A 15,279-nucleotide genomic window follows, 5' to 3' on the forward strand; every position below is an offset into this window, starting at 1 on the left:
AAAAAGAAACCACATGGTACTAAATTATGTGTTTCATACTACCCTTTTTCTTTGACCACAAAAACATAATACTATGTTGGATTACTAAAATAAAAGAGCAGACTGGAAATTCTATGTTGGCTTTCTAATTGAATCCTAGTTTTAGTATTACATTTCAGAAGGTTACAGAATGGCATCCTCTATACCAAAATGCCAATTTGCCAAAGAATAAGATTCGTTTCCATGATTTACAGCAAGGCACTTTTAACTTGGGTTTAATCGATTGTCTGTTGTTTTCTTTTCTTTGTGACAAACCAGTTTAATCATTGTTTTCACTAAACTGAACAGTTATTCAGGCACCATGTAGGAGTAACATTTATTAACTCACTTCTTTCTTTTCCTAGATTAAGTGGCATTTCCTGATTAAGTGGATATTGCCCAAGTGAACTACGTGGTGGGATTCCCATTATATAGTGAATGTATCAAATGCAAAACTGTAGTTGGGAAGCAAATAAAGCAAATAATTTTATCTCATCAGTGTTCTATTTATTTGAATTAAAATTTTGAAAATACAGTATTTATGTGCTTTCAACAATAGCAATATTAATGTTCTGTTTTAAGTTTTTAAATTAAATCTAAATACTGGAAATACTTTATGGAAGTCAATCTCACTATTTCTTCTTTCATGTGTTGTCATAGAACCCACAAGGATAGAACTTACTCCCAAAAGGACAGAGTTAACAGTGGGAGAAAGCATTGTCCTCAATTGCAAAGCTATTCATGATGCCAGTTTGGATGTCTCTTTTTACTGGACTTTGAAGGGACAGCCTATTGATTTTGAGAAGGAACGTGGACATTTTGAAAGCATCAGGGCCGTAAGTGAAACACATTTTTATTTTTGTGTGTATCACAAATTTCAGTGGACAGCTTTTTCCAACCATGAAATTCAGATGAAAATAGAAATTAATTGATGCAAAATAGCAGATTTAGTTAGTATTTTAGAATTTTAACAAACCTTCAAAATAATTATATTTATTTAGGGCCCATAATATGAAATAAATAATATTTATCTCCTCAATGAGTATATAAAACATTGACTGGAAATTAACATATTAGAATATTTTATGTTATGTATATTTAATATTACATATATTTTACATATATTATATGTAAAATATGTATACATTATATAAAAATTAACATATTACATTTTATTTCATTTCTTACCTTAGAGCATGCATTAAAATAGCAATGGGAAAATATAAGCATGAAATAGTCTTTATATCCCTTCCTAGAAGTTATAGTTTTTTTAAAAATTGAACAATTGAACAAAGACAGATAGAGCAATTAATAACCATTATGCCAAGTCAGAAATGTTAAAATCTAGAACCCAAGGGTTCCTTGTCCAAAAGTAACATATGAAAAGGAAAAAGAAAATGTGCCATTCAAGAGACCCAGTCAGCTATCAAAATTAAAAGAGTTTGATTCATGATGAATAGAACCTTTTAATATTTGTGCTCTGTTAAATTACCCTCATTATACTATTTTTCCTCTTCCTTTTCATTGAGCTAATAATTACTTAGACCAGTGAGTTGAATGTAATGCCATGATTCTCATTGAACCAAGGAAATTTGCCAGTTTGGGACTGAAATGGTTTTTTAAGTGTTATTCTATTTCAATATAAAAATACATTATATTAAGTGACATAGGTATATAAAAAAGGAAACCCAAATTCTAAAAATTAATGTGTATTTTCTCCATCTTCAGGTGCCCCATGAATTTTAAAATATTACTTAGGTAGAGCAATGCACTTTATGATGAAATTTTGTCAGTTCTGGTTTTGCTTCCATGGTATTCATAAAACTCCAGCTTAATAGCCTTCATTTGTGTCAATAAACACTTTGAAACCCCTTAATAATTCTGTTTTTCAGGATAATAATACCTATCAGTCAGGTTATTAATAAATATAATCATTGTATTTGGGAGAACATAATTTGATCATTTGACATGTAAGCTCATATAGCAAGAAACCATATTATAGTCAGCTTCTGTGTAATTTAGAAATGAGAAAGCAAGAATTTTTTATATTCTTGAGAAGAGAAAAACAACTTCCTTATAAGAAAATATGACTGATTTTGATAGTTAGAATAACTAAAGGAAATGTATACATCAAGCCAGAAAATAAGAAAAACTAGAAATTGGGTTTATATAATACCTGTACAATCAATATAAACATTGGTCTATCTGTTCAGAATTAAAACTAATAATATTTTAGTGGGAAAAAAGACAGTGACTTTGGGATTAGTTTTATATAAATCATAAAAATTGTAGTTTTAGATTTTTTACCATTCAACTCAAATGTTGTTTTCTTGTGGACACAATCAAAGTTGGGCATATAATCCACTCAGTCATAAAATGATTTTCCTAAAGTATGAGACTTACATTGTCACCTCCCCAGTCAATAAATTCTAGTATCTCTCCATTATAACCAAGATTAAATATAAAAATCCTCTATCATATAAAACATTTAAAAATCTGACCCTGTTCCTACCTTTCATGATCTCCATGTTCTCTAGGATCCAGTGAAACTGGTCTCTTTCATTTTCCCTTACCCCAGATACTTCATCTCCCAACTGCTCATTTTCATTGACACCTCAGCCCTCCACTGTATTTGGAATTCTCTCCCTCTTGCTCTCTTTCTTATGGCTTCCCAGGTTTCCCTTAAGTCTCAGATAAGATCCCATCTACAAAAAAAGGCTTTTTAAATCTTCCTTCATTCTAGTGTGAGCTCCTTGATACCAAGGGTTGCTTTTGGCCTTTATTTGTAGTCTCAGTGTTTAACATAGTGTCTGGCATTTAGTAGGGTTTTCACAAATTCTTATTGTTTCGATGCCTAAAACTGAGATACTATTAATATTTAGCATTCTAAAGTGTATTATTATATTTCATATGAAATAACTCTGTATTTCAATTAGAAGCAATAATTATGGGCATATCAAACTCAGAAAATCATAGCTACCACTTTAAAATGTGAACTCTGAGTACTATAGTACTATGATGTGTGTATTACTGGTTTATGCTTTTTTATTGTCTGTAGGCCATGTCTATGTGATACCATCAACATACCTGATGTGATGCCTACAACTATTAAGGGAAAACTGATGATAAATTCTTCAACTTGGAAAGGTTCCAAGCCAAGTCTAAAGAGGAGGGAGTATTGGTGCATGAATTTTTGTTTGCAGATTATTGTGTACTCAATGTAGCCTCAGAAACTGGGCTGCATCAAAGTATGGATGAATTCTCTGCTACTTTTGCCAATTTTGGCCTCACAATTAACATAAAAAAATACAGGTGCTCCATCACCCAACCCACACCATCCATGTGTGGAACCATCAGTTATAGCAAATGAAGATGTTTAGAGAACTATGGAAAAGTTCACTTACCTTGACTGTGTATATATTTCCAAGGATGTACATTTTGATAATAAGGTTGACTCATGCATTGCCAGAAGCTAGCTCAGTGTTTGGGAAGCTCTGAAGGAAAGTGTAGGTGAGAAGAGGTATGTAACCAACAAACTGAAGGTCTACAGAGCCAATGTATGAACCTCATCTGTGAAATCTGTACGTATATCATAACCATGCCAGGAAACTGAAACACTTCAATTTAAATTATTTTAAGAAGATCCTGAAATTTACCTGGAAGGATAAGATACCAGACACTGAAGTCCTTTGTTGAAATTGCTAAGTATTTATAACTTTACTATAAAGAGCACAATCCTGATAGGCTGGTCATCTTGTTTGAATGCCAAGCATATACTTGCCATAAGACTATTTAATAGAGAGCTCATACAGAGGGGTTCAGAAAAAGATATACAAAATCATTCTCATGGTTTCTTTTAAGAACTTTAGAATTGATTGTGCACTATGTGAGACACTGGCACAGGAATGCCCAGAATGTCATGCTCTTATCAAGGGAACTGCGCTCTATGAGGAAGGCAGAACTGAAGTAGAAAGAAACACAAGATGCACAAATTTAGAAACTCCACCCCAAATGTTTATGTGGACTCTTTGTGCCAGACCTGAGCTTCTATTGGTCTGAGCAACCACATTCATACACACTGTAACTTGATTCTAACATAGTAATGGCATTTTGGTCTCTTTGAGAATGAAAGACAGCTACTAACTTTATAGATAAATATTTGTACATGCTATGTATGTATCTATATAAAAATAGACATATAGCTTATATTGTCCAAAAGTTCATATATCTGTACTTTATCCTCAATCTAAATGATTTCATTTTGGTCCTTTTTGAGAATGAAGGACAAAGTTAGTGGCATATATCATATATGTGTATATATATATGTATATATATATATATATATATTTACAAACAATATATCCCATTTATGTGCATATGTGTATACACATATGTTGTATATAAATGTTAGCTGTGTGTTGTCTGAGCATTAACTATGAGCTCTTTGAGAAAAGGGACCAGGTTTTAGTTGTTTTATTTTGTTTTGTTTTTAGCATTTATTTTTATCGTCAGCATTTAGCAGAGTAGTAGTCATTTAATAAATGCATGTTCATTGAATGCAGATACAAAGAAAAAAGTAAAATAGTCCTGGTCCCTAGGAGTTTACATTTTAGTGGGAGAGACAATATATATATATATATATATATATGTATATGAAATATAAATATAAAAACATAAACTTATCATATAAACAAAATGAATACAAAGTAGTTTTAGGAAGTCATGGTCACTGTCTTCAGTAAACCTAAAATTTTAATAAATGAAAGAAGGTATTAAATGATAAACAAACTGTTGAAATATTGAAATTGATCTACAAACTCACTTACAGTGTTATAAACTCCAACAGTAAATCTCACAACCAAGACCTACATGTCTTCTCATCCTTTGTGATTCTTGTCTTCACTTCTTTTAGTTATATGCATCACCAGGTATATGTCTTAATTATTGACTGACAATAATTTCACATTTAGAATACCCTCATCCATATTGATGTTTATAGGTGATCCTAAACCTCTGATTCTTAGCACCCTTTACACCATTTCCCACTGTGAGCCACTGTCATTACAGAATGAAAGAGAAATGTGCAGAACAAAGGACATTTTCAGGGGTGTGCTATTAAGTATTGAACAACCAGCTCTCAGGAAAGACACAAAATACTTTTATTATAAGAACCAAATGAGATTTTATATGGAAATATATATTTGAGTGTATGTATAAAGACACATACATATATGTGTGTGCGTATATACGCACACACAAATATATACATTCTTATATGTGACAGCATAAACCAAGTAAAAGATGCTAGAGGACATTTTTAAGTTAATGTGTATTATCATCATTTATTCCATTACCTTCTTAAGTCTAATCATCAACAGCAAAAAATAAAGCCTTGATTTTTAGCATTTACTAATTTATGTTATATAAATGCTCACAATGAAAGTTTAACATTGCCTTCAACAGACTGTGAGGTACCTCCAACACACTTATTTTGCATTTTTCAATAGAACCTTAAAGCTCCCCCAAATTTCACTTGAGTCCTATAGAGCAGCATTAACCCAGGTTCAAGTTTAAGGGACAATCTCATTGTTTGTCTTCTACTTAACCATATCTCTGGCCTTGAACACCAATATGTCAACAAGGCTTTTCAGGTTTGGACTTTCTTTACATCTCTTTGCTTCATGGGTCCACTAGAGAAGATATTCATTGCCAAATGGTCAGACCTTCCCATATTTGTTTAATTTTCAGAAAATAGACATAGACTATTAACAATCAAATAGGTAAAGTTTTTCTATAAGAGTGAAACCTGCATCATCTTCTACAAGAAAGTATTAGAATGGTCCTTTGTAGTAGCAAGAAGTAATAAAAGGCCATTTCTCAAAAAGGTCTAAATTACAACATATATCCTAATTGTTTTAGGAGGTCACAAAGGCAAAAAAGGTAAAAGTAATAAAAATAAACATAGTCTGAAAGAGTGAGGGAGACTTCAAGGAAGAAATGAAATTTGTTTAGTCCCTGGAAGGATGGATAGAATTTCAACAAATGGGAAGAAGAAGGAGAGTGCAGGGCCTGGAAGTCAGGACATTTGTAGTTCAAATATGGTCTAAGACAGCTGTGTGACCCCAAGTAAGTCACTTTAGCCCTGTTTATCTCAATTCCTCAAATATTAAATGATTTGGAGAAAGAAATGATAAACCACTCCAGTATCTTTTCCAAGAAAACAACTAATGGGATCATGATGAATCAGACAAGACTGAAAAGCAACAAAGGGAGGAGAAGGAAGGGTAATAAAGGCAAGGAAAAGAAATAAATGCAAGCACAGAGAATACCAAGATAGTAAAAGAAATTGATGTGATTTGGACAGTAAGTTTGTGTAGCAGAGGGGGGAAATATTAAACTAGATAAACAAAATGGGTCTTTGCAATGAAGAATGTCTATCCTAACAGAGGAGTTTGAATTTGAATTTATAAGCAGATCCCAAAGGCTGTTTTCATAGAATCATAGATTTACAGATGGAAAAAGCCTCTTAAGCTATCTAGTCCAAACATCTCGTTTTTCAAATGAAGAAATAAATTTGGGGAAATTAAATAACAAAAGTCACACATATAGAAAACATCAGAGGCAGGATTTAAACTCATTTGAACTCATTCCAGAATCAATGTTCTTAGAAAAGTCACAAGATCTTGGGTAATGAAGTAGCACTGTGGAAAGAGTACTCAGCCTGAAGGAAAAACTGGATGTTACCTCAAACCCTTGCTAACTGCATAACACTAAGAAAGTCACTTAACCTCTGTCTCAGTTTCTTCAGTTGTTCAATGACAGGGATAATAGCATCTGTCTCTCAAGGTTATTGTGTGACTCAAACACAATAATATTTGAAAAGCATTTGGAACAGTGTCTGACACATAATAGTTCTTTCTTTTTTTTTAGGTTTTTGCAAGGCAAACGGGGTTAAGTGGCTTGCCCAAGGCCACACAGCTAGGTAATTATTAAGTGTCTGAGACCGGATTTGAACCCAGGTACTTCCTGACTCCAAGGCCGGTGCTTTATCCACTTTGCCACCTAGCCGCCCTTACATAATAGTTCTTAATAAATACTTGTTTCCTTCCTTCCTTTCCTTTCCCCTTCCCTGGGCCTCAATTTCCTCACCTGTAAATGAAGAATAGACCAGATGGGTTCAGAGATCCCTTCGATCTCTAGATTTACACTAAGACACTATGAGAATTAGTCTTTGGGCTCTATTAGACCATTTAGTTGAATTTCAAATAAGGCCAATCTCAAAACTTGAAGAGTGAATAGTATTCAATTTAAAGCATTTGCCTAGTATATGCTAATTTCATAAAAATAAATAAAATTAGATGGATTCAGGTGAAGGTTGAACTTATAAGACCTCAAAAAAGAAAATCTACTTCTAGATTGTTAAGTATGGCTAGGAATGCTTTTTTCTGTTTACCTTTGAAAATTATAATCCTTTTTTTTTCCTGCCAAAAATCTAATTGTAATTCTTCATGTCTGAACTTCAAACTGATTTTCTTTAGTGTATTCTTTTTGAATAACTTTTGAAGTACCCCGAAAGTTAAAGTTGACATGGAATGGAGAAGCCAGGTCCTTTGAAGATTTTGTCGACTGAACTAGACACAGAATCTTAAGGGACCCTACATATAAGCCAGTCCAACCCCACCCTATTTTTAGGCAGAAATTTCCTCTACAACCAGAAAACCGTCATGTGGCCTCTGATCATCCAATTGCAGAGAACTCATCACCTCAAGAGAAAAACCTATTTTATTTGGAGTCAGATCTAATTGTTAGAAAATTTTCCATCCTATTGAGGCATAATTTGTTTATGTCATTTTTATCTCAGGAGTGAGATAGGTTAAGTCTATTCCTTTTGGATAGGCACCCAGAATGAACACATGGATTTACCCTGTGATTAGAGATAATTTTTTTTTTTTTTAGTCTTTGCAAGACAATGGGGTTAAGTGACTTGCCCAAGCTAGGCCACATAGCTAGGTAATTATTAAGTGTCTGAGGCTGGATTTGAACTCAGGTACTCCTGACTCCAGGGTCAGTGCTGTATCTACTGTGCCACCTAGCCACCCCTAGAGATAATTTTCAAAATGATTTATTTGTATTCTTAGTCCTTAGCACAATTCAGATAATAAATAAATAACAGGTACTCAATAAATTCTTGTTGATTCATTGGTTTTATTAACTGATTCATAGCCATAAGTTAATTTCCTGCTGAAACTCCTGTCAATCAAATCCTACGCTCAGTGTTAATTCCTAGCAGTGTCCCTGGGCATAATTCTTGGTTCCCAATGGCCTTCCTGAGCTTTCTAGGGAAGAGGCAATAACATCACTATCACCTTCAGATACAACTCCTCTTTGGTCCATGGGTCCTGACATATCCACAAATTCCAAAAAAGAGTTATTCTCCCTGTCTTCTAAATGGTTATATGTGCCTTCCCTCCTTTTCTCTCCCACCCCTGCTCTAATAAATTTGAGATAAAATCTCACCCTGGGCATTTCAAGCTTTATACCAGAGAAAATGGACATGGGGCAAAGCAAGTACCACCCTTTTTTGTTCTGTTTTTGGTTTTGTTTTGTTTTGGGGTTTTTTTAGGTTTTTGCCAGGCAATGGGGTTAAGTGGCTTGCCCAAGGCCACACAGCTAGGTAATTATTAAGTGTCTGAGGTCAGACTTGAACTCAGGTACTCCTGACTCCAGAGCTGGTGCTCTATCAACTGCACCACCTAGCTGCCCCAGAAGTACCACCCTTTTTAAAGGAACAAATCTCCAGGTTTTAATTGAGGAAGTCCTATATGGTTATCAACAGAAACTCACCTCTCCAATTCAATCATACCAACTTTCACTTACTAAATATTTTTGCCAAAAATTAAATAAAATGTATCTAAATAAGGCAAACCAAGTGCCATTTCTATCTTATGATCATAATTGTAGCATTTCTTAATTTCCTTCCTAGGTCTTGCCATTTCATCTCCATTTACATAATATTGTTTCTTTTTATTTCTATTTCTAGAATCATATCCTTTGCTTGTTCCCAGTTTTTGTTTCTGTTGCAAGTTAGTGTATTAGTTTCTTCCATGAGCTAAAGATTATTTCATATTAAAGATATATTCCCCTTAATGCTATCTATATTTAATACTTCTTCTTGCAAAAGTTTTAATGTTCCTAATTATCCCCATATTAAGTTTTTTCTCTTCCCCACCCCCCAAGTATTGGCATTCTATCTTGAAAACATTTTATATAAGAATGTTAGAAATACAATAAGTGGAATTTGTACTTATGTGCTTTTTATATCCCCCCACCACTCCCAGTAGAACACTAGCTCCCTTATATTTTCCCAGCAGAACATGGTCTTCAGTATCCAGTATGTTTAGCAATATTTTTTTTAAATAAATGGGTTTGGGCAATGAGATGTGAATTCCAAACTACCAAGTATAGTTTCACATCTTCATAACTAACTTTTCCAATTTGACCTTTAGTTTAAATTTGGCCCCCATTCTTCCTAATCATAGAATGAGTATTCATCTCTCTTTCTGATTCTACCTCTTTTAGTTTTTCAAATAATAATAAATCTCACATTCATATATATATATATATATGTGTGTGTATATATATATATATATATATATATATATATATATATATATATATATATATATGTATGTAGTAATTCTGGCCTTATTCTGGGTCGTCTGTTACATTTTATCCCCATAGGATTCCCCATAGAGTTGGTGAGTCTTTCTTCTCTGTTTTCATATGCATTCCATGTAACCAGGAAACATAGAATTTGCTTTTACAAAATGATATTTAACTTTAATATATAAGAAAAACATGCAAACAATTCCCCAAAAGATGGGAACATAATACCCATCCCCTATACCACCTCAGTCTCTGAAGAGGGGAGGTGCTTTAGGTTTAGTTACATTTAATTAAATTTAGTTAAATTCCTACATAGCATTAGTCCAAGTCCAAGTCCAAAAACAGGTGACCAGCATGTTGTTCTTGCTTCTCATAGCTTAACCACTGTGATGGTTGCAATACTTGACTTAGAGTTGGGAGTCACAGATCCCTATTTATTCTAACTCTTAGCATGGAGAATATACTTCTTATATCTAGAATGGAAAAACTGTAAAAAATGTGAAAATTTCATACCAATTTCTCTGGCCACATGACTTAGGACATTGAGGGAACCATAGAGCCTCCTCCCTTTAACAACGGCCTTGCCAGTGATAAGTGAAAAAGTAACTTTCACCCATAAACCTGTCTATTAAATTCAGCTAACAGTTATTCAGCTAAAGTTACTTACCTTTTAAAAAAACAACTTCTGGCTTATACTATCCTAATTTTATTATACCATAACAAATGTTATCATAAGTATAAAATTTATATATTTGCTTTTGAAAATATATTTCTAACAAACTTTCTATTAAACACAAAATATCCATTGAGGCATTTAAAAATATTTCACCTTGAACTTCTACCATTTTTATTTTTCTTCTTACTATCAATGCACTGATGTCAAATATGATGCAATCTTAACATCTCATTTCAAATTCTTGCTTTTTTATGAGCCTCAGTTCTTTCTCAAAATTGTTATCCAATTTTTCTCTTTTATATATATATATATATATTACTGTTATTATCAAAGGAATTAAGATATAAAACAATTTGCAAGCACTAAAGTATTACACAAATGTTAGTTATTGTTATTTCTTCTTCCATTTAATATAATAGCATTTTTATTTTCTTTTTATCCATTTTTGTTTTATATCAGGCTTCTGATTCCTTTCAATAAAAGAACTTCCTTCCCCTGAGGAACTTCTTCCAGCAATTACAACCAGAACCTTCCATATGATGTATAGTCAAAGAATTAAGTTGGAATCCTGAAAGACTAAATGATTTGCTGAGAGCCACATAGCACTGAACCATCAAATGCCTAACTCCTTTAACCAGTAAATTTTAGTGTTCAGACCTTGAGTCCAGATTTTGCCTACTCTGAGGCCAGCTCTCTAGCATTATGCCATCTGGAATTATTAAATTCCACTTTACAAAATAGTCCTACTTCCTCTTTCCTACTAATCAGATGTCAACTATTCATAAAGAAAATATGAGTACCTTACCAATAAGGATTTATAAAACAAGCGTGTATTGGTGATGTCAGTGTGTTCTGATGAATAAGCATTGATGCAAACCATGTCCATAAACCTAGCCATCTGACTCACAGACTCCATAAAACAAACACTCTTTCTATGCTTTTAAAAATAACTCAAGGTGTGTTTGAGTCCCCAGATCTCTCCTTTTAAGTTAGACAAATAAGTAAACTTCAGTTCATCTATCAACTTCATATCCCGGGGGAATAGTGAATTGGATCAAATGACCAATGATTTAATGAATTTTAATAAAAACTATTTAAAATAAAACAAGAAAATGTCAGAAAGATGGCAGAGTGAGCATTTCATAGGAGTGCCCTCCTTTTATCACATCAAATGATACCAGTTTCCCCCATGCACAAAAGTCAGCAATACAGGGAAAATAAATGAAAGAAACTGCCACCAGATAATTGTTATTTTAAAAAGAAGAAAAAGTTTAATTCACAAATTAAATAGGCTTAACCAAATGAATAATGATGGCTATAATTATTTAAATAAAAATATCACTAAAGAATTTGAGTTCTGAATAACTGAAAAACCTATGAAAGTTCTTAGGAAATTAAGTAGATTATTGTTCCTTTTTCTTTCATGGAAGAGAAGTAGAGAACTAATTTGACAGAATTTTGTGTACATTGTTAAATATGGTTTCTGACTGAAAGATTTTGGTATTTTTTTTCCTTCTTTGTCACAAGGAAGGCTTCCTTGGGGTCAGGGAGGAGAGCAGATACATATCAAAATGAATATTATATAAAGCCAAAAATAAAATATGTCTTTTAAAGAAGAAAAACAACTTGAACAATGCTCTTAAAAGTAACTCTATGCTTGCTTGCCTCTTCAGATGCTCTGTGGGTGTATTTTCCCAAAACTCATTCTGCTAGTTGCTATTTTACTTCTGTTTTACAGTGTGCAAGCTTTTTGTACTGACTTTATATTTTTCAGACTCTTTTTATAGCGAATACCAAATTAAAGATATTGCATTACTCTGCCTTTTACTACTGAATAGTAAAGGAGACAAGTGATGCTGAAAAGTGAGTGAATCTTTCCCTTGGAAGAATAGAGAAAATATGTACATTCTGCAATCAATTCCTGTATGCTCTCTTCTTATGTCATCTGCATTTTTAAAATTGAAATAATGCTCAACTTACTTAAAATTAGCCCCCTCACATTATCATCAGTCTATTAGAGATCCAAAGACTAATTCATTTAGCATTTTATTCACTCTTGTCATATGGATTTTTAACTCTTCTATCTACCATTCATAGACTTTTGTGCTGCTACTAACTGCAGGTGAAACAAAGAGAATAAAAACTATTAATGACTGACATGTCCAGAATGACATTAGAATAAAATACATTTTCTTTGGTCATCAACAATTTGAAAAGTATGAAAATTACCTGAAGAAGTGATGGGGTTGTAAGAATCAAATGAAAAAAGTACATAAAGCATTCTGAAAACTTTAGGAAAGACAGAAATAGGGACAGAGACTCAGAGAGCCAGAGACAGAAAGAAAGATAGAGCCAGAGCCTGAAACAGAGAGAGAGAGAGATTTATATAAATTAGAAACCAACTGTAACAGCCAGACATAAATAAAACCATTTATAAACAATATCATTATACTGAAAAAGATACATCCTACATTACTGAGATTTGCTTTATGCTGTGTACTTCATGCAAATATATAATATAACAAGATATTTTGAAATGAAGTTTTAAGTTTTAGGTATAATATGCAAAAACTATTATTCTCTTCATATACTGGCTACTTTAATGATTGAAACTCATAAACTAACATTATTTGTGGTTTGGGTTGTTATAAAGCAATGTTTTTGTGCTTTAGTGTTTTGGAGAGCAGTTCCAATGTGAGTATGGCAATCAGATTGTCTGCTTTTATTATTCTCTAAATGATTTTTTTAAAGTATTTTGAGAGAGGTCTTTATTTTTAAGTCACATCTTCACATTACTTTCAGTTTCTTTTGTCCTCTAGTTTAATGCAGCTATTATATGTTGAATACTAGAAGTTGCCTGTGCTGTAGGCTATCTAGTTTTGCAAAATATTCTTGTTTGTTTTCAGATGCTGTTCTTGATCATATTCCAAAATCTCTGTGAATCTTATTAATTTCATATTAATAACTGAACAGGTTGTTTCACACTGATGTCTCATTTCTTTATTTTCCCAAAGGAAAATTTTAGAAGCTTCTCTAATGGCATTCATTTGCCTTGCTAATCCTCAAATTTCCCTCCAAGAAAAGAAGAAGAAAGGCCAATTTATTGAATTCAAAAAGTATGAAACTTATCTCTGCTGAGGAGACTTTAGGATTTGTAGAGTTCTTAATCAATGTCTAATCTATGAGTTCAGAGTACTAACCTAGAACGAATGCATTCATCTCCATAGAAATCCAGTAACTAAACCAGAGTAGTCCATTTAAAACAAACATCACTTAACATATTGCTGCTTTAGGCGGAATATTGTTTTAATGAGCTATGTGGAAATTGCTCATGAGGGTTGCATAAATGACTGCCATTACTCAGAGTTTTTATGATGGTGAGTTAAACATTCCCAGCAAAGGTAACATTTCCAGATTTTTCCAAAACAAACCTTTACATCTTGCTTATTATTTTGCATAAATATATGTGTTTTATATCAACTTATTTTCTTCTTAGGGTGATCTGGAGGTTATATGCAATAGTAACTCACACAAATGCATGTCCTAATATTAAGGGTCAATGAAGGGTTTTATGAACAGCATTCTGCTAGTTTTCATGGATTTCTTCCTTAATCTGGAGATAATTTTTAGAACTTGAAGTAATTACAAACACAGGTAGTAAAATTCAGGATCATTTTCCTCTTCCAAACTAATCCCATCTACATTCCCTACATTCCATCACCACCACCACCCCCCAATACATACATCAAGTAATTTTAAGTAGATACATTGTTTTGCTCATGATGAAACTTCTGGATATCATTTTGGGAATCGAAATAAACTTGTGGAGAGGGTTGAGGTAAGCTGAGGTTAGGGCACGAGGCAGGAGGAAAGAAATATATGAGTTTTTAACTAGATGTCTTTAGCAGCAAGACATTCTTGAAATTAATTTTCAGTTGAATTCAACTTGAGTTCATTAATAAAGGTTATTCATCCAAAACTAGTATAATGTTAGATGGTGATTTGACTAAGAGAATTGAAAAATAACCTTTAAATTATACTATTTCTCCTTATACTCATTCATGCAAATACCATAAAACTAAAAATGCTTTATTATAGTAGCTGACATTAACAATGAAAGAAAATGGTCCTGCTAAATACTACAGGGATTATTATATAAGGGGAAACTCTAAGAGATACTACCTGATCTTTTTTGTTATTATTGTAGTTGCTGTTCAGTCATTTCAGTTGTCTTTGATCTTCTATGATTCATTTTGTAGTTTTTCTTGACAAAGATATGGGAATGATTTGCCATTTCCTACTCCAGCTCTTTTTTATAGATGAAAAACTAAAAAAGATATAGTTAAGTGACTATCTAGGGTCACACAGCTAATAAGTAACTGAGGGTGAATTCTAAGCTTAGTGCTCTATCCATTGCAACACCTAGCTGCTAACTGTTATAGTTTATACCATGAATATATCTATCTATCTATCTATCATCTATCTATCTATCTATCTATCTATCTATCTATCTATCTATCTATCTATCTATCTGTATCAATATATATATAATTAGATTTTGAAGTATTTATTAAGCTTATGATGGTATAGACGTTTCTTCTTTCCATGAAAACATTAACATTTACTTTCTTTTAATTATTGATGACTGTAGGAGGCCATTGATTCTGCAGTTATTGTTGGAGTATATTCTCAATTTTGAACCTGTGATGTTAAATAACCATTCTTTGAACCCTTTTGATAAATTTCTCTGTACTGGATTCAAAATAGCTTCAGGGAGAGTCAGAAGATTTAAATGTTTCAAAGGGAACATTTCTATTGGTTGCTTGGGAAATTAGGTGTCATTATTTTCTGAGACTTTTTAAAAAATTTTCTCCCCAAAATCAGGATTATGCAATCTAAGAGTTAAAAAGAGATCAGCT

At 32.7% G+C, this 15,279-nt stretch overlaps 1 protein-coding gene across 1 annotated transcript in view; it reads left to right on the plus strand.

Moving 5' to 3' along the window:
- The window catches only part of CNTN5 (contactin 5), a 566,822-nt gene that overhangs the window by 396,881 nt on the left and 154,662 nt on the right, over window positions 1-15,279 (plus strand). Inside the window, exon 10 of the mRNA XM_074214040.1 lies at window positions 679-854. Within this exon, the coding sequence (XP_074070141.1) occupies window positions 679-854 (176 nt within the window). The remainder of the gene's footprint in view (window positions 1-678; window positions 855-15,279) is intronic.

Source organism: Macrotis lagotis, chromosome 1 (assembly GCF_037893015.1).
Source record: "Macrotis lagotis isolate mMagLag1 chromosome 1, bilby.v1.9.chrom.fasta, whole genome shotgun sequence".
In the NCBI taxonomy this organism is placed as follows: Eukaryota; Metazoa; Chordata; class Mammalia; order Peramelemorphia; family Peramelidae; genus Macrotis; species Macrotis lagotis.